Source organism: Melanerpes formicivorus, unplaced genomic scaffold, assembly GCF_026170545.1.
Source record: "Melanerpes formicivorus ecotype bairdi unplaced genomic scaffold, bMelFor1.0.p_v2 SCAF_3037, whole genome shotgun sequence".
NCBI lineage: Eukaryota > Metazoa > Chordata > Aves > Piciformes > Picidae > Melanerpes > Melanerpes formicivorus.
The window spans coordinates 2,554-22,055 of record NW_027145388.1 but is presented as its reverse complement, the minus strand read 5'-3'; the positions used below and the strand labels follow the sequence as shown (position 1 = coordinate 22,055).

General features: G+C 69.1%; 1 protein-coding gene across 1 annotated transcript; it reads right to left on the bottom strand.

Annotated features, from left to right (window-relative positions):
• Nucleotides 1–808: 808 nt before the first annotated feature.
• POU6F1 (POU class 6 homeobox 1) lies at nucleotides 809–18,399 on the bottom strand. The gene is given in 11 exon segments (XM_068136714.1): nucleotides 809–1,073; nucleotides 1,076–1,228; nucleotides 1,230–1,245; nucleotides 2,844–3,018; nucleotides 5,411–5,543; nucleotides 8,040–8,255; nucleotides 11,074–11,202; nucleotides 13,460–13,701; nucleotides 14,903–15,128; nucleotides 15,847–15,959; nucleotides 18,114–18,399. Coding segments are annotated over 11 exon segments (1,791 nt in total). The 5' UTR covers nucleotides 18,325–18,399; the 3' UTR covers nucleotides 809–896.
• Nucleotides 18,400–19,502: the final 1,103 nt, after the last annotated feature.

Sequence of the window (19,502 nt, the reverse complement as noted above, 5' to 3'; positions counted from 1 at the left end):
GGGCGGCTTGAGGGTTCGAGTCCCGGGGCCGGCTCATTCCTGCGCTGAGCTGCGCGGAGCTCTGTTCCACCCCTCGGAGCCCCAGAGTGCCAGTGGCTGGGCGCCGCGAGCAGCCCTCCCCCCCGCCGCGTCCCCCTCAGATGGGGCGGGGGACAGCCCCCCAAGGGATTGGGCAGGGTCAGCAGGGACACCATCCCGTCCCTCCCCCTTGGGGAAAAAAAGGCGAAAAGGCAAAGAAAAAAGAAAAATACTGTTTATTTCACACCACTACAGCAAGTGCATCAGAACGCCGGCACCCGGCAAGCCCTCCCCGCCCCCTCCAAGCCCCCTGGCCCCCCCCGCCCCCCAGCCGCCGCTTCGCCCCCGTGGCTCCCCGCGGACGCTGTGCCCCCCCGTACGGGGCTTGCCCCCTTCCCTCTATCCCCCCTCGGGACAGCGGGGAGCCTGGTGAGACCCCCGGGCCGCCCTTCACGGTGAGGTCGCAGCGAGGACCCCCCCCTCCCCCGGGTGCCGGTGGGCAGAGGGGGGGCGTGGGGGGGCTGCTGCCAAGCGGAGCCCTCCCCAGGTGAAGCGAAAAACCTGCTCCAGAAACCCAGGAAATGGCCCCAAAATGAGAGATGACTGCTTGGGGGGGGGGGCTGGAGGTGCGTGGCACTCCACGAACACGCTTTGGAGGGGGGGGAGGGGAGGGGGGGGGGGTCACGGCGACGCGGCAGGGAGGGAAGGACACACCTGGGGGGGGGGGGGAGGGGGCACGGGGGAGACCCCCAGCACCCCAGCGCGGGGAGCTGGGGGGGTGGCGGGAGGGAGGGCGGAGGGGGGGGGGGGGGGGAACAAAGTGCTGCTGGCAGGAGGAGGTGGAGGGGTCTCGGGGTCTCCGGGGTGGGGGGGGGGTCTCAGGGGATCTGGAACACGTTGAGCTTGCTGGTGTTCTTCAGCGTCTGGCGGCGGTTGCAGAACCAGACGCGCACCACCTCGCGGTCGTAGTTGAGCTCCTTGGCGATCTCGGTGATCTCCTGCCCGGTGGGCAGGGAGTTCTTCTCGAAGTAGGCGTTGAGGGGCCTCGACGGCCTGCGGCGGTGAAGGAGGTGCGGCGCTTCCGCTTCTTGGACGGCTCCCCCCCGACGAACTCCAGCAGGTTCTGCTGCCCCTCCTGGTTGCGCAGCTCCGCCTCGCTCAGCCACTTCTCCAGCACCGGCTTCAGCTTCTGCGCGCTCTTGGGGGTGATGGTCCAGCTTCTCGAACCTAGCGCCCACGGACCCTCAGCCGCCGCGGGGGCACGGGGGACGGGGGGGGATGGGGCTGGGGGGGGGGAGCAGGGGGGGAAGGGGATGGGGGGAAGCAGGGGGGATGGGGCTGGTGGGGGGGGAGCAGGGGGGGGAAAGGGGATGGGGGGGAGCAGGGGGGAGGGGGCTGTGGGGGAGCAGGGGGGGGAAGGGGATGGGGGGAGAAGGGGGGATGGGGATGGGGGAGAAGGGGGGATGGGGCTGGGGGAGGAGGGGGGACTGGGGCGAGAAGGGGAATGGGGATGGGGGGAGCCGGGGGGGATGGGGATGAGGGGAGCAGGGTGGGACGGGGATGGGGCTAGGGGGAGGAGCAGGGGGGGAATGAGGCTGGGGGGGAGCAGGGGGGAAAGGGGATGGGGGGAGGAGAGGGGAAGGGAATGCGGGGAGCAGGGTGGGATGGGGCTGGGGGAGGAGGGGGACTGGGGCGAGAAGGGGGAATGGGGATGGGGGGGAGCAGGGGGGGATGGGAATGGGGGGGGGAGCAGGGGGGGATGGGGCTGTTGGGGGGAGCAGGGGGGGAAAGGGGATGGGGGGGAGGAGAGGGGAAGGGGCTTGAGGGGGAGGTGGGGAAAGGGGATGCAGGCAGCAGGGTGGGATGGGGCTGGGGGAGAAGGGGGGATGGGGATGGGGGGGAGCAGGAGGGATGGGAATGGGGGGGCTGGGTGAGGAGGGGAACTGGGGCGATGGGGCTGGGGGGGAGCAGGGGGGGAAGGGGATGGGGGAGGAGAGAGGAAGGGGCTGAGGGGGAGGTGGGGGAAAGGGGATGCAGGCAGCAGGGTGGGATGGGGCTGGGGGGAGAAGGGGGGATGGGGCTGGGGGGGAGCAGGGTGGGACGGGGCTGGGGCTGGGGGAGGAGCAGCGGGGGATGGGAATGGGGGGAGCAGGGGGGGATGGGGCTGGGGGAGGAGCGGGGGGGGGTGGGGGAGGAGCGGGGGGGGGGATGGGAATGGGGAGGAGCAGGGGGGGGAGGGGGGCTGGGGGCTCTGCTGCCTTTGGTCGGGAGCAGGGCTGTGCTGAGCAGCCCCCACGGGCAGCCCCCTCCACTCTCTCTCCTTTCCCTTTCCTTCTCCTCTTTTCCTCCCTTTCTCCACCTCCCTGCCAGCTCTTCTCCCTTCCCTCCATCCTCCTCCCTTCCCCTAACTTTTCTCCCATTCCCTTCCTCTCCCATTTCTCGTCTTCTCCATTTTTCTCTTTCCTGTTCTCATTTTCCCTGTTTTACCTTTTCTCCAATTTTCCTTTCTCTCTCCATTTCCTCTCTCCATTTTCCCTCTCCCTCTCCTCTCCTCTCCTCTCCTCTCCTCTCCTCCTCTCCTCTCCTCTCCTCCTCTCCTCTCCTCTCCCTCTCCTCTCCTCTCCTCTCCTCTCCTCTCCTCTCCTCTCCCTCCTCTCCTCTCCTCTCCTCTCCTCTTCCTCTCCTCTCCTCTCCTCTCCTCTCCCTCTCCTCTCCCTCTCCTCTCCCTCTCCTCTCCTCTCCTCTCCTCTCCTCTCCTCTCCTCTCCCTCTCCTCTCCTCTCCTCTCCTCTCCTCCCCTGCCCTCCCCCTGCCCTCTCCCCTCACCTGCAGATGGCAGACTGGCTGTACGCCGGTCCCTCGGTGGCGGTCAGGGCCTGCCCCACCTGGGTCTGGGTGAGGCCGAGGGAGAGCCTCCGGATCTTGAAGTTCTTGGCGAACTCTCGGATCTCCTCCAGGTTGATTCCATCCTCCTCCGAGCCGCTGCCGGCGCTGGGAGGCTCTGCTGGGGCCGGACACAGCGGGGGGGGCTGCGCTCCAACCGCTGCGGAGCCATCGCCGCCCCCGGAGCCGCCCCGGAGCCACCACAGACCCCAGAGCCGCCCCCGGAGCCACCCCCGGAGCCATCGCCGCCCCCGGAGCCACTCCCGGAGCCATCGCCGCCCCCGGAGCCGCCCCCGGAGCCACCCCCGGAGCCACCCCCGGAGCCACCCCCGGAGCCACCCCCGGAGCCGCCCCCGGAGCCACCCCCGGAGCCACCACAGACCCCAGAGCCACTCCCATCCCCGGATCCACCGCCCCCCGAGCCACCACCCCCGCCCCCGGAGCCACCTCTGTCCTGGAGCTACCCCCGCCCCCGGAGTCACCCCGGAGCCACCTCCATCCCCAGAGCCACCACAGACCCCACTCCCATCCCCGGATCCACCGCCCCCCGGAGCCACCCCCGCCCCTGGAGCCATCCCTGTCCTGGAGCCACCCCTGCCCCAGGAGCTACCTTGGTCCCAGAGCCACCACTGCCCCCGGAGCCACCTCTGTCCCAGAGCCACCACCCCCGGAGCCACCTCTGTCCCAGAGCCACCACTGCCCCCGGAGCCACCTCTGTCCCAGAGCCACCACTGCCCCCGGAGCTACCTTGGTCCCAGAGCCACCACTGCCCCTGGAGCCACCTTGGTCCCAGAGCCACCACTGCCCCCGGAGCCACCTCTGTCCCAGAGCCACCACCCCCAGAGCCACCACTGCCCCTGGAGCCACCACTGCCCCTGGAGCTACCTTGGTCCCAGAGCCACCACTGCCCCCGGAGCTACCTTGGTCCCAGAGCCACCACTGCCCCCGGAGCCACCTCTGTCCCAGAGCCACCACCCCCAGAGCCACCACTGCCCCTGGAGCCACCACTGCCCCTGGAGCTACCTTGGTCCCAGAGCCACCACCCCCGGAGCCACCTCTGTCCCAGAGCCACCACCCCCAGAGCCACCTGGGCCCTGCCACTGTCACCAGCTCTGGGACATCTCTGGGGTGCCAGTGGCCAGCCCTGGAGCACTGGTGGTCATCCCTGGGTGCCAGTGGTGCTCCCTGGGTGCCAGTGGCCATCTGCAGGGTGCCAGTGGCTATCCCTGAGTGCCAGTGGTCATCCCTAGGTGCCAGTGGTCATCCCTGAGGTACCAGTGGCCATCTGCAGGGTGCCAGTGGCTATCCCTGGGTGGCAGTGGTCAGCCCCAGGGTACCTCTGAAGCCATCCCTAGGGTGCCAGTGGTCATCCCTGGCTGCCAGTGGTCATCCCTAGGGTGCCAGTGGTCACCCCTGGGTATCTGTAAGGTCATCCCTGAGGTACCAGTGGCTATCCCTGAGCGCCAGTGGTCATCTGCAGGGTGCCAGTGGCCATCCCAGGGTGCCAGTGGCCATCTGCAGGGTGCCAGTGGTCATCCCTAGGGTGCCAGTGGTGCTCCTTGGGTGCCAGTGGCCATCCCTGGGTGCCAGTGGTCATCCCAGGGTGCCAGTGGTCATCCCTGGGTGGCAGTGGTCAGCCCTAGGGTACCTCTGAAGCCATCCCTGGGTGCCAGTGGCCATCTGCAGGGTGCCAGTGGTCATCCCTGGGTGCCAGTGGTCATCCCTAGGGTGCCAGTGGCCATCTGCAGGGTGCCAGTGGTCATCCCTAGGGTGCCAGTGGCCATCCCTGTGTGCCAGTGGTCATCCCTGGGTGCCAGTGGCTATCCCTGGGTGCCAGTGGCCATCTGCAGGGTGCCAGTGGTCATCTCTGGGTACCAGTGGTCATCCCTGGGTGCCAGTGGTCATCCCCAGGGTACCTCTGAAGCCATCCCTGGGTGCCAGTGGCCATCTGCAGGGTGCCAGTGGCTATCCCTGAGTGCCAGTGGTCATCCCTAGGTGCCAGTGGTCATCCCTGAGGTACCAGTGGCCATCTGCAGGGTGCCAGTGGTCATCCCTAGGGTGCCAGTGGCCATCCCTGGGTGCCAGTGGCCATCTGCAGGGTGCCAGTGGTCATCCCTAGGGTGCCAGTGGTCATCCCTGGGTGGCAGTGGTCAGCCCCAGGGTACCTCTGAAGCCATCCCTGGGTGCCAGTGGTCATCTGCAGGGTGCCAGTGGTCACCCCTGGGTATCTGTGAGGTCATCCCTGAGGTGCCAGTGGCTATCCCTGGGTGCCAGTGGCCATCCCTGGGTGCCTCTGAAGCCATCCCTGTGTGCCAGCAGTCAGCCCCAGGGGTGGGCACCACCCCAGTCCCTGGCACCATCCCAGTCCCTGGCACCCCCCCAGCGTCTCCTCCCCCCGCCCCTGGCACCCCAGCGCCCCTCCCTCTCCCCCAGGGCATCCCAGCCCCCGGTGCCCTCCTTGGCAGGGCAGCTCCTGCCCGGCCCTGCCCCCAGCCCCCCCTGGCACTCACTGGAGACCAGCTGGCTGACGGTGGGGGTCTCTGCGCAGGCGATGGGCACCGGCGGGGGGCCCTTGGCCGGGGCGGGGCTTGGCACCACCCCGGGCGGCGGTGCCAGGGCCGGGGCGGGCTGGATGGGCTGCACCTGGCACGGGGCACAGCAGGGTCAGCGCCTCTGGGCCCCTCCTTGCCCCCCGCCCCCCGGTGCCAGGGCAGCGACCACCCCCCACCCCCCCGGGCAACCCCCGGGCTGGGCCTGGAGCTTGTGCCAGCTCTGTGCCAGGGCTGTGGGGCCCTGGCAGCTAGGCCCGGGGGGGGTGTGTGGGGGGTGGGCAGCGGCTCTGCTCCTGCCCGAGGCGCCCCTGGTGCCATCCCAGGTGCCCCTGGTGCCATCCCGGCTGGCAGGGAGCAGAGGGGCCCAAGGGGAAGCGCTGCAGGGAGGGAGGGGAGGGGAAGATGCCCAAGGTGGTGCCACAGCCGAGGTGGGCACAGCCCGGAGGGGCTCTCAGGTGGTGCCAGGGCAATGTGGGCACCTCCTAGAGATGCTCAGGTGGTGCCAGGGCAATGTGGGCACCTCCCAGAGATGTTCAGGTGGTGCCAGGGCAATGTGGGCACCTCCCAGAGATGTGCTCAGGTGGTACCAGAGCAATGTGGGCACCTCCCAGAGATGCTCTCAGGTGCTGCCAGGGCAATGTGGGCACCAACCAAAGATGCTCAGGTGGTGCCAAAGCCATGTGGGCACCTCCCACACCAATGTGGGCACCTCCCAGGGATGCTCAGGTGGTGCCAAGGCAACGTGGGCACCAACCAAAGATGCTCTCAGGTGCTGCCAGGGCAATGTGGGCACCTCCCAGAGGTGTTCAGGTGGTACCAGGGCAATGTGGGCACCTCCCACAGCAACGTGGGCACCTCCCAGAGATGCTCTCAGGTGCTGCCAGGGCAACGTGGGCACCTCCCAGAGATGCTCTCAGGTGGTGCCAGGGCAATGTGGGCACCATCCACAGCAATGTGGGCACCTCCCAGAGATGCTCAGGTGGTGCCAGGGCAATGTGGGCACCTCCCAGGGATGCCCTCAGGTGGTGCCACACCAATATGGGCACCAAGCAAAGATACTCAGCTGCTGCCAAAGCAACGTGGGCACCTCCCAGAGATGCTCTCAGGTGGTGCCAGGGCAACGTGGGCACCAAACAAAGATGCTTAGCTGCTGCCAAAGCCATGTGGGCACCTCCCAGAGATGCTCTCAGGTGGTGCCAGAGCAATGTGGGCACAGCCCAGAGGGGCTCTCAGGTGGTGCCAGGGCAACGTGGGCACCTTCCAGAGATGCTCTCAGGTGGTGCCACAGCAACGTGGGCACCTCCCAGAGGTGTTCAGGTGGTGCCAGGGCAATGTGGGCACCTCCCAGAAGTGTTCAGGTGGTGTCAAAGCCATGTGGGCACCTCTCAGAGGTGTTCAGGTGGTGCCAGGGCAATGTGGGCACCTTCCACAGCAACGTGGGCACCTCCCAGAGATGCTCTCAGGTGGTGCCACACCAATATGGGCACCAAACAAAGATGCTTAGCTGCTGCCAAAGCTATGTGGGCACCTCCCAGGGATGCTCTCAGGTGGTACCACACCAACGTGGGCACCTCCCAGAGATGCTTAGCTGCTGCCAAAGCCATGTGGGCACCTCCCAGGGATGCTCTCAGGTGGTGCCAGGGCAATGTGGGCACCTCCCAGAGGTGCTCAGGTGATGCCAGGTCAATGTGGGCACCTCCCAGAAGTGTTCAGGTGATGCCACAGCAATGTGGGCACCTCCCAGAGATGCTCTCAGGTGGTGCCAAGGCAACGTGGGCACCAACCAAAGATGCTCAGCTGCTGCCAAAGCCACGTGGGCACCTCCCAGGGATGCTCTCAGGTGGTGCCAGGGCAACGTGGGCACCTCCCAGAGGTGCTCAGGTGGTGCCAAGGCAACATGGGCACCTTCCAGAGATGCTCTCAGGTGGTGCCACAGCAACGTGGGCACCTCCCAGAGGTGTTCAGGTGGTGCCAGGGCAATGTGGGCACCTTCCACAGCAATGTGGGCACCTCCCAGAGATGCTCAGGTGGTGCCAGGGCAATGTGGGCACCTCCCAGAGGTGTTCAGATGGTGCCAAAGCCATGTGGGCACCTCCCAGAGATGCTCAGGTGGTGCCAGGGCAATGTGGGCACCAACCAAAGATGCTTAGCTGCTGCCAAAGCAACGTGGGCACCTCCCAGAGGTGCTCTCAGCTGCTGCCAAAGCCATGTGGGCACCTCCCAGAGATGCCCTCAGGTGCTGCCAAAGCCATGTGGGCACCTCCCAGAGATGCTCTCAGGTGCTGCCAGGGCAATGTGGGCACCTCCCAGAGGTGTTCAGGTGGTGCCAGGGCAATGTGGGCACCTCCCAGAGGTGTTCAGGTGGTGCCAAGGCAACGTGGGCACCAACCAAAGATGCTCAGCTGCTGCCAAAGCCATGTGGGCACCTCCCAGGGATGCCCTCAGGTGGTGCCAGGGCAACGTGGGCACCTCCCAGAGCGCCGTGGCCGGGTCCCAGCCATGCCCAGGCGCACCCAGGGCCCCGCGGGCAGGGCTTGGTGCCAGCCCCCCCCCCCCCGCTGCCCGCTGCCCCCCCCCCGCCGCTCACCTCGTTCTTGGGGGGGGGCTCGGGGGTGCCAGCCTTCTTGACGGCCGCCGCCGGGAGGGCACTGCCAGCCAGGGTGGCGATGAGCTGGCCCTGGGCGTTGAGCAGCAGCTGCGGCGCCACCGTCTGCACCTGCAGGCTCTGGGCGGGCAGCGCGGGGGCAGGGCTGGCCGCGGCCAGCCCCGGGGGGTTCACCACCCAGGGCAGGGTCCCGATCACCTGCGCCGGGGGGAGGAGAAGCATCACAGCCTCACAGTCTCGCTTAGCTTGGAAAGGACCTCGGGGATCGTCGAGTCCAACCCAGCAACACAGACCCCACGGCCAGAGCGTGGTTTCAGTCAGGGCTGGAAGGGACCCCCAGGATCAGCCAGCCCCAACCCCCCTGCCATGGGCAGGGACACCCCACACCAGATCAGGCTGCCCACAGCCTCAGCCAGCCTGGGCTTAAACACCCCCAGGGACAGGGCCCCAACCACCTCCCTGCACAACCCAGTCCAGGGCTTCACCACTCTCATGGGGCAGAACTTCCTCCTCCCCTCCAGCCTCAATCTCCCCACCTCCAGCTTCATTCCATTCCCCCCAGTCCTATCACTGCCTGAGATCCTGAGCAGTCCCTCCCCAGCCTTCCTGCAGCCCCCTGCAGAGCCTGGAAGGCCACAATGAGGTCACCTCAGAGCCTTCTCTTCTCCAGACTGAACAGCCCCAGCTCCTTCAGTCTGTGCTCACAGCAGAGCAGCTCCAGCCCTCTGCTCATCCTCCTGGCCCTGCTCTGGACACCTTCCAGCCCCTCCACATCCCTCTTGTCCTAGGGGCTCCAGAGCTGGAGGCAGGACTCCAGGTGGGGTCTGCCCAGAGCTGAGCAGAGGGGGAGAATCACCTCCCTTGCCCTGCTGGCCACACTTCTGCTGCTGCAGCCCAGGCTCTGCTTGGCTTTCTGGGCTGCAAGTGCAGACTGAGAGCTCCTGCTGAGCTTCTCCTCCCCCAGCACCCCCAAGGCTCTCTCCTCAGGGCTGCTTTCCAGCCTGGATTTGTGCCTGGGGTTGCCTCGACCCAGCTACAGGACCCTGCCCTTGGTCTTGTTGAACCTCCTGAGGTTGGCTTGTGCCCAGCTCTGCAGCCTGCCCAGCTCCCTCTGGCTGGATCCCTTCCCTCCAGCCTGCCCAGCTCCCTCTGGCTGGATCCCTTCCCTCCAGCCTGCCCAGCTCCCTCTGGATGGATCCCTTCCCTCCAGCCTGCCCAGCTCCCTCTGGCTGGATCCCTTCCCTCCAGCCTGCCCAGCTCCCTCTGGCTGGATCCCTTCCCTCCAGCCTGCCCAGCTCCCCCTGGCTGGATCCCTTCCCTCCAGCCTCTCCAGCTCCCTCTGGCTGGATCCCTTCCCTCCAGCCTGCCCAGCTCCCTCTGGATGGATCCCTTCCCTCCAGCCTGCCCAGCTCCCTCTGGATGGATCCCTTCCCTCCAGCCTGCCCAGCTCCCTCTGGATGGATCCCTTCCCTCCAGCCTGCCCAGCTCCCTCTGGATGGATCCCTTCCCTCCAGCCTGCCCAGCTCCCTCTGGATGGATCCCTTCCCTCCAGCTCTCTGCTGCCCCACACAGCTTGGTGTCAGCAGCAAACCTGCTGAGGCTGCACTCAGTGCCACTGTCCATGGCACCCACAAAGATGTTGACCAAGCCTGGTCCCAGGACTGATCCCTGAGGGACTCTGCTTGTCCCTGGCCTCCCCTGGGACATGGACCAAGTGCCACATCCAATCTCCCCTTGAACGCCTCCAGGGTCGATGACTCCACCACCTCCCTGGGCAGCCCTGACAAATGCCTCGCTCAGTGAAGAACTTTCTCCTCACCTCCAGCCTAAACCTCCCCTGGCGCAGCTTGAGACTGTGTCCTCTTGTTCTGGTGCTGGGTGCCTGGGAGAAGAGGCCAACCCCCACCTGGCTACAACCTCCCTTCAGGTAGTTGTAGAGGGCAATGAGGTCTCCCCTGAGCCTCCTCTTCTCCAGGCTAAGCAACCCCAGCTCCCTCAGCCTCTCCTCACAGGGCTGTGCTCAAGGCCTCTCCCCAGCCTTGTTGCCCTTCTCTGGACACCTTCAAGTCTCTCAATGTCCTTCCTAAACTGAGGGGCCCAGAACTGGACACAGGACTCAAGGTGTGGCCTAACCAATGCAGAGCACAGGGGCACAATGACCTCCCTGCTCCTGCTGGCCACACTACTCCTAATGCAGGCCAGGATGCTATTGGCCCTCTTGGCCACCTGGGCACACTGCTGGCTCCTGTTCAGGCGGCTGTCAATCAGCACCCCCAGGTCCCTCTCTGTTTGGGAGCTCTCAGCCACTCCGACCCCAGCCTGTAGCTCTGCATGGGATTGCCGTAGCCAAAGTGCAGCCCCTGGCACTGGGACTTGTTGAATGCCATCCTGTTGGCCTCTGCCCATCTGCCCAGTCGGTCAGGGTCCCTCTGCAGAGCCTTTCTGCCCTCTAACTGACCAACATCTGCCCCTAACTTGGTGTCATCTGCAAACTTGCTGATGTCTGACTCTACCCCTCATCCAGATCATCAATGAAGATGTTAAAGAGCACAGGGCCCAGCACTGCTCCCTGGGGCACAGCACTGGTGCCTGGCTGCCAGCTGGCTGTGGCACCATTCACCACCACTCTCTGGGCTCAGCCTCCAGCCAGTTCCTAACCCAGCTCAGAGAGCTGCTGTCCCAGCCAGGGGCTGACAGCTTGGCCAGGAGTTTGCTGTGGGGGACGGTGTCAAAGGCCCTGGTGAAGTCCAAGCAGACCACATCCACAGCCTGCCCCACAGCCACCAGGCAGTCACCTGGGCATGGAAGGGGATCAGGTTGCTCAGGCAGGACCTGCCCTGCCTAAATCCCTGCTGGCTGGGCCTGAGCCCTTGGCCGTCCTTCAGCTGCGCAGCTATTGCCGCCAGGAGAAGCAGGGCTGGGGGAGGGCTGCAGGCAGCCTGCCCCGGGGCTGGCAGGGAGGGAGGGAAGGGGCAAGAGCAGGGACCCCCACACCCGCCCCCCCCCGCGGCGGTACCTGGCCCTGGGCATTGGTCAGGATCTGGCCCGCGATGCCCTGCACGCCGGGCAGGGGGTTGGCGATCACCGGGGTGGCTGCCAGGGAGCCCAGCAGCTGGGCCTGGCCCCCCAGGGGGGCTGCGCTGATCTGCAGGGAAGCCAGAGGCAGGGCTCAGGGCACGGCTGGCACCCCGGGGGACCCCTCCCCTCCCCCCCAAAAGCGCTGCCAGGCAGCCCCTGCCCGCAGCGCCCTGGGCACGGGGTGCCCTGGCATCCTTCAGTCCAGCCGGGGCGGGGGGAGACAGAGGCTGGGGTCCCGCAGGCTGCCCCCGGGGCTGGGGCTGCAGAGCTTCACCCCCCGGGCCCCCCACGGCCCCCAGGGCCCACGCAGGGCACCGCAGGAGGGGCAGACGGGGCCCGGCTCCGTGCCAGGGGATGCCAGGCTGTGTGCCAGGGGGATGCCAGGCTCCGTGCCGGGGGGATGCCAGGCTGTGTGCCAGGGGGATGCCAGGCTCTGTGCCAGGGGGATGCCAGGCTGTGTGCAGGGGGGATGCCAGGCTGTGTGCCAGGGGGATGCCAGGCTCCGTACCAGGGGATGCCAGGCTCTGTGCCCGGGAGGATGCCAGGCTCTGTGCCGGGGGGATGCCAGGCTGTGTGCCATGGGGATGCCAGGCTCTGTGCCGGGGGGATGCCAGGCTGTGTGCCAGGGGGATGCCAGGCTCTGTGCCAGGGGGATGCCAGGCTGTGTGCCGGGCGGATGCCAGGCTCCGTGCCAGGGGGCTGCCAGGCTCTGTGCCAGGGGATGCCAGGCTCTGTGCCAGGGGGGATGGCAGGCTCTGTGCCAGGGGGATGCCAGGCTGTGTGCCGGGAGGATGCCAGGCTGTGTGCAGGGGGGATGCCAGGCTCTGTGCCAGGGGGATGCCAGGCTGTGTGCCGGGAGGATGCCAGGCTGTGTGCCAGGGGGATGCCAGGCTGTGTGCCAGGGGGATGCCAGGCTGTGTGCCGGGAGGATGCCAGGCTGTGTGCAGGGGGGATGCCAGGCTCTGTGCCAGGGGGATGCCAGGCTGTGTGCCAGGGGATGCCAGGCTCTGTGCCAGGGGGATGCCAGGCTGTGTGCCCGGGGGGATGGCAGGCTCTGTGCCAGGGGGATGCCAGGCTGTGTGCCGGGAGGATGCCAGGCTGTGTGCAGGGGGGATGCCAGGCTCTGTGCCAGGGGGATGCCAGGCTGTGTGCCGGGAGGATGCCAGGCTGTGTGCCGGGGGGATGCCAGGCTCTGTGCCGGGGGGATGCCAGGCTGTCTGCCATGGGGATGCCAGGCTCTGTGCCGGGGGGATGCCAGGCTGTGTGCCAGGAGGATGCCAGGCTGTGTGCCTGGGGGATGCCAGGCTGTGTGCAGGGGGGATGCCAGGCTCTGTGCCAGGGGGATGCCAGGCTCTGTGCCGGGGGATGCCAGGCTGAGTGCCAGGGGGATGCCAGGCTGTGTGCCGGGAAGATGCCAGGCTGAGTGCCAGGGGGGATGCCAGGCTTTGTGCCAGGGGGCTGCCAGGCTCTGTGCCAGGGGGATGCCAGGCTTTGTGCCAGGGGGCTGCCAGGCTGTGTGCCAGGGGGATGCCAGGCTCTGTGCCGGGGGATGCCAGGCTCTGTGCTGGAGGGATGCCAGGCTCCGTGCCAGGGGATGCCAGGCTGTGTGCCAGGGGGGATGCCAGGCTCTGTGCCAGGGGGGATGCCAGGCTCTGTGCCGGGGAGATGCCAGGCTCTGTGCAGGGGGGATGCCAGGCTTTGTGCCAGGGGGCTGCCAGGCTGTGTGCAGGGGGGATGCCAGGCTCCATGCCAGGGGATGCCAGGCTCTGTGCTGGAGGGATGCCAGGCTCCGTGCCAGGGGATGCCAGGCTGTGTGCCAGGGGGGATGCCAGGCTCTGTGCCAGGGGGGATGCCAGGCTCTGTGCCGGGGAGATGCCAGGCTCTGTGCCAGGGGGGATGCCAGGCTCTGTGCCGGGGGGGCTGCCAGGCTGCGTGCCAGGGGATGCCAGGCTGTGTGCCAGGGGGGATGCCAGGCTCTGTGCCAGGGGGATGCCAGGCTGTGTGCCAGGGGGGATGCCAGGCTCTGTGCGGGGGGGGATGCCAGGCTCTGTGCCGGGGGGCTGCCAGGCTGTGTGCCAGGGGGATGCCAGGCTGTGTGCCGGGGGGATGCCAGGCTGTCTGCCATGGGGATGCCAGGCTCTGTGCCAGGGGGCTGCCAGGCTGTGTGCCGGGAGTATGCCAGGCTGTGCTGGGGGGATGCCAGGCTCTGTGCCAGGGGGCTGCCAGGCTCTGTGCCGGGAGTATGCCAGGCTGTGCTGGGGGGATGCCAGGCTGCGTGCCGGGCGGATGCCAGGCTCCGTGCCAGGGGCTGCCAGGCTCCTTACTATGCCAGGGTTAAAGGCAAATCCCGCCGGCTGGACGCTGATCTGCGGCGCTGGCTCCAGCGGCTTGGCCCCGGGCGGCGCGGGCGCGGCGGCGGCAGGAGGCTGCGGCAGGAGCTGGGGCTGGCTGCAGCCGGGGCCGGGGAAGACGCCGGGGGCCGGGCCGGGGGGCCGGGGCTGCGCCGCCGGCAGCGGCTGGGCGGGAGGCTGCACCGGCGCCGGGATGGTGGCGTTCAGCACGGCGGCTGCGGAGCGGAGAGAGGGAGGCGGCGTCAGCGCCCTGCGCCCTGTGCCCAGCGCCCTGTGCCCAGCGCCCTGCGCCCTGTGCCCAGCGCCAGCCCTGCCCCCCCCGCGGGCACCCAACCCCTGCCAGCCGCTGGCGGCACGGCCACGGCCAAAGCCCTCTGCTGCAGCGGGGCTCATCCTGCCCTGCCGGGGTGCTGAGCCTGGCCCAGGGGCACCTCCAGGCTCCTGTCCCCTCTCCCCCCTGCCCACGAATCGCTCCCGGGACAGAGGCTGTGCCCCAGGGGAGCCTGGGGGGGCACAGGTCCCCCTGCTCTCACACCCCAGGCAAAGGGGCACCAGGAGCCCCAGGGACCCCCAGCGGAACCGGACCTCACATCCCAGCCCTGCTCACTGCCTTCCTCCCTGGCACCATCCTCACCCTGCCCTCCCCTTGCTCTCCTGGCACCTCGCTGTCCTTGGGGAGCTGCCCGCAGGTCCCCAGGGGCTGGCAGTGCCAGGCTGGAGGGGCAGCGGCTTGGAGCTGGCAGAGGGGAGACTGAGACTGGAGAGGGGGGGAGAGAAACTCCTTCCCAGTGAGGCTGGGGAGAGCCTGGCACAGGCTGCCGGCAGGAGGCTACGGCCGCCCCGGGAAGAGGCTGAGCCGCTCCGGGGGGAGGCTGAGCCGCTCCGGGGGGAGGCTGAGCCGCTCCGGGAGGAGGCTGAGCCATCCCGGGAGGAGGCTGTGCCGTTCCGGGAGGAGGCTGTGCCGCCCCGGGAGGAAGCTGCGGCCGTCCCGGGAGGAGGCTGAGCCGTCCCGGGAGGAGGCTGCGCCGTCCCGGGAGGAGGCTGCGCCGCCCCGGGAGGAGGCTGAGCCGTCCCGGGAGGAGGCTGTGCCGTCCCGGGGGGAGGCTGAGCCGCTCCGGGGGGAGGCTGCGGCCGTCCCGGGAGGAGGCTGAGCCGTCCCGGGAAGAGGCTGAGCCGCTCCGAGAGGAGGCTGTGCCGTCCCGGGAGGAGGCTGAGCCGTCCCACTGGGAGGCTGTGCCGTCCCGGGAGGAGGCTGAGCCGCCCCGGGAGGAGGCTGAGCCGCTCCGGGAGGTCCCTGCCCCCACCGCAGGGGCTCGGAGCCGGGCCGAGCTTCCGAGCGGGGAGCGGCGCAGGAGCTAAGCTCACGGAGGAGGCTCGGGCGAGAAGGCTGCGGGGGGAGGGGGGGGGGGAGGTTACCTTGCAGATTGGCTAAAGGCGGTTTGAAAACTCCCCCGGAAGGAGAAGCTGTCGTCAGTCCGGGGAGGGCAGCGACGGTCGCTGCAGGGAATGTCCACACAGCCAGCCCCTGCTGACCTGCCACTTGACCTGCAATACTGATGGGGATAAGAAGAGGTTGAGTAACTGTCCCTGCCGGAACCATTACTCCTGTCACAACTGTTGCTAAGTTTTCCTGAGTCAAGACCTGCAAAAGCAAACAAGATTTAAAGGAGGACGCAAGTCAAGGGCCCGCAGCACAGAGTCGCCGCAGCGAAGGGCTTCCCCCCGCCCCCCCTCGTCCTGCACCCCACCCCCCACCCCTTCTCCGTGGGGAGATGGATGCTGGGGGGTCCCCCCCACCCATCCTGCCCCTCCAGACCCCGCGCCCTAAACCTCTCTAAACCGCGCCCCGCACTTCCAAACCCCGTCCTGCCCCTCCAGACCCTGCGCTACCTCTCTAAACCCCGCCCCTCCCCGCCAAACCCCGCCCCTCCCCGCCAAACCCCGCCCCTCCCCGCCAAACCCCGCCCCGCCCTTCCAAACCCCGCCCCGCCCTTCCAAACCCCATCCTACCCCTCCAGACCCTACACTACCTCTCTAAACCCCGCCCCTCCGCTCTAAACCCCGCCCCTCCCGCTCTAAACCCCGCCCCTCCGCTCTAAACCCCGCCCCTCCGCTCTAAACCCCGCCCCCCCAGCCCCAGGCCCTGTGGGGCGGGGGCCAAGCGGCGGCCGCTCGCCGCGGGTCGGGGCGCAGCTCCTGCACCCCGCGCCGCCAGCAGGCAGCTCCGCAGCGGGGCGGGGGGGGGGGCTCGGCCCTAGCGGCAAGCAGATGCCGCCCCCCACCCCGGGGGGGGGGGTTCCCCGCCGGCCCCTCCCCCCCTGCTCCCTCCCGTGCCGCGGCAGGGGTCGGGGGGTAGTTACCTGGGGGGCGGCTTGCACGGCCAGGGAGGCCACCGGCGGCGGCTGGCTGCCAGCCGGGCTGAAGGTGCCCGCGCAGGGCACGGCGCTGGGGGGCGGCACCGCCTTGGCTTTGCCTGGGGGGGGGAGGGCAGAGGAGATGTGTTGGAGAGGCTGCCAGGCCGGCGGTGCCAGCCGGGGATGGCGGGGGGGAGGGGGGCACCCGAATGAGGGACGCCCAGGGGATGGGCACCCAGGGGATGGGCACCCAAAGGAGGGGCACCCAGGGGATGGGCACCCAGGGGATGGGCACCCAAAGGATGGGCACCCAGGGGATGGGCACCCGAACGATGGGCACCCAGGGGATGGGCACCCAAAGGATGGACGCCCAGGGGATGGGCACCCGAAGGAGGGACACCCAGGGGATGGGCACCCAAAGGAGGGACACCCAGGGGATGGGCACCCGAATGAGGGACACCCAGGGGATGGGCACCCAAAGGAGGGACACCCAGGGGATGGGCACCCGAATGAGGGACACCCAGGGGATGGGCACCCAAAGGAGGGATGCCCAGGGGATGGGCACCCAAAGGAGGGACGCCCAGGGGATGGGCACCCGAATGAGGGACACCCAGGGGATGGGCACCCAAAGGAGGGACGCCCAGGGGATGGGCACCTGAAGGATGGACGCCCAGGGGATGGGCACCCAAAGGAGGGGCACCCAGGGGATGGGCACCCAAAGGAGGGACGCCCAGGGGATGGACACCCAGGGGATGGGCACCCAAAGGATGGACGCCCAGGGGATGGGCACCCAAAGAAGGGATGCCCAGGGGATGGGCACCCAAGGGAGGGACACCCAGGGGATGGGCACCCAGGGGATGGGCACCCAAAGGAGGGATGCCCAGGGGATGGGCACCCAGGGGATGGGCACCCAAAGGAGGGGCGCCCAGGGGATGGGCACCCAGGGGATGGGCACCCAAAAGATGGACGCCCAGGGGATGGGCACCCAAAGAAGGGATGCCCAGGGGATGGGCACCCAAAGGAGAGACACCCAGGGGATGGGCACCCAGGGGATGGGCACCCAAAGGAGGGATGCCCAGGGGATGGGCACCCCCCCATGAGCCCCCCCCGCCCCGGGGCGAGCTGCAGGCTGGCACAGCAGCCGGCCCTGGGCATCCTGTGCCCGGGTCAGGGGGGCGTTGAGCAGAGGAGCTGCTGAGGACTGCCCCTGGGACGCTGCTGGGGAGGAGGCAGAGGGGAGCTCAGCTGAGCCCGGGGAGGGCAGCAGGGGGGCGGGGAGGGGGTGGGCAGTGGTCTGCGGGGCTGCATTGGCCTCTCGCAGGCTGGCGGGGGGCGGGGGGCAGGAGCTGGTTTCCCTCCGCCGGCTCCCGAGGTAGCAGCAACCGGAGCGGAGTCAGCCCCGGAGCGGAGTCAGCCCCGGAGCCGGAGAGGGAAGGGAGACCCCAAGGCGGCGGAGGGGGGGTCCGCGGGGGGGGAGTCCCCATGTGCTGAGCTCCACTCAGCGCCCTCCGACCACCCTCCCAGGCCCCAGCCCCTGGCTCCTTCCTCCTCGGGAGCGTTCGAGGGAGAGGAACCTTGGCCCCTGCCCCCTGCCTCTCCCACCCCCGCCGCCCCCAGCCCCTTTTCCTGCCCTTTCAACCCGACCCCTCCCCGCCTGGGGCAGTGCTGGGCTCTGCTTCCCTGCCCCCAGATCCCTGAGGGGCTTCAGAGCAGCTTCTTTGAACCCCCCCCGCGCCCCAAAATCCGCCCCCGGGGCCCTCGGGAGCCCCCGGCGCCCCCTGCCCCGGACCTGCCGGCTTCAGCTCAGCCTCCCTCAGCGGTCCCTGTGTCCCCCCCCCGCCCCAGCTCGCAGCAGCAGGGCACAGAAGGACACTCTGCCCCCCCCCAGCCAGCAGACTGCAGCCCTCTGCCCCTTGGTTTTGGGGTAAAACCCCAGGGATTTGGCTGCGCTCGGAGCTGAGAGGAAAAGGGAGCAGAGGAGTGGGGGCAGGGCGAGGCGGGGGGGGGTCGGGATGGGACCCCCGCCCCGGGGAGCAGGGTAAGGCCTCCCCGGAGGGTCACTGGCAGCAGGGGGGCGATGGAGGCAGCTGCAGGGAGCTCAGGCTGGGGCCGGAGGGAGCTCGGAGGGAGCTGCCCCCCCGGCAGGCTCTGCCTCCTCTTGCCCCAGCCCGGCTCAGGGGTGCCCTGGAGCAGGCTGCGGGGGTCCCTGTGCCCACCCCCCACACCCTCCCCCGTGGTGCTGAGCAGCCCCCCGGGGCTGGAAGGTGTCTCACCGGCTGCCTGGCCGCTGCCGGAGCTCTGGCTGCTGCCGGGGACCTCCTCCTCCTCCTCCTCCTCCTCCTCCCCGCCCCGGGGGCCGCTCTCCCCCGGGGGGCTCCGGGCTGCCTCCCCGGGGGGCAGCTCCGCGGCCTTCCGCTCCTCCTCGGCGGGCAGGGGGGTGTCCACCCCCACCTCCAGCACCCGGATGGTCTCATGGCCGGACATGACGATGACCTGCGGGGGGGGTCCCCAGAGTCGGCCAGCAGCCCCAGGAGGCAGCCCCAGGGGGCAGCCCCCAGCCCGCGCTGCCGGCCCCAGGCCAACACCCCCCGGCCCGAGGCAGAGTGGGGAAGCTGCTCCTGCCCCAGGGGGGGACAGGGCTGGGGGTGACCCTCAGCCGCAGCAGAGCCCAACCCAACCCTCCCCTCCTCTCCCCTCCTCTCCTCTCTCCTCCTCTCCTCTCCTCTCCTCTCCCCTCCTCTCCTCCTCTCCCCTCCCCTTTCCTCCTCCTCTCCTCCCCTCTCCTCTCTCCTCCTCTCCTCTCCCCTCCTCCTCCTCTCCTCTCCCCTCCTCTCCTCTCCTCTCCCCTCCCCTCCCCTCCTCCTCCTCTCCCCTCCCCTCCTCCTCCTGTCCTCTCCCCTCCTCTCCTCTCCCCTCACCTCCCCTTTCCTCCTCCCCTCCCCTCCCCTCCCCTCCCCTCCCCTCCCCTCCCCTCCCCTCCCCTCCCCTCCTCTCCCCTCCCCTCCTCCTCCTCTCCTCTCCTCTCCCCTCCCCTCCTCTCCCCTCCTCTCCCCCGCTACTGGGCTCAGAGCACCCTGAGCTGCACAGGACCCTCCCCCCAGCACCCCTGCAGCTGCAGACCCCTGGGGCTGGCCCTGAACCAAGGCTCTGCTGCCCACAGCAGGGGAGAGAGAGAGCAGCAGGGCCAGGCAGCTGCCCCTCCCCCAGCGCCACCCTGCCTGCCCCTCCTGCTCCTCCCTGACCCTGCCTGCCCCTCCCTGCCCCTCCTGCCCCTCCCTGCCCCTCCTGCCCCTTCCTGCCCCTCCCTACCCCTCCTGCCCCTGCCTGCTCCTCCTGCCCCTCCTGCCCCTTCTGCCCCTCCCTGCCCCTCCCTGCCCCTCCTGCTCCTCCCTGCCCCTCCCTGCCCCTCCTGCTCCTCCCTGCCCCTCCCTGCCCCTCCCTGCCCCTCCTGCTCCTCCCTGCCCCTCCCTGCCCCTCCTGCTCCTCCCTGCTCCTCCCTGCCCCTCCCTGCCCCCCCTGCTCCTCCCTGCCCCTCCCTGCCCCTCCTGCCCCTCCCTGCCCCTCCTGCCCCTCCCTGCCCCTCCCTGCTCCTCCCTGCCCCTCCCTGCTCCTCCCTGCCCCTCCTGCTCCTCCCTGCTCCTCCCTGCCCCCCCTGCTCCTCC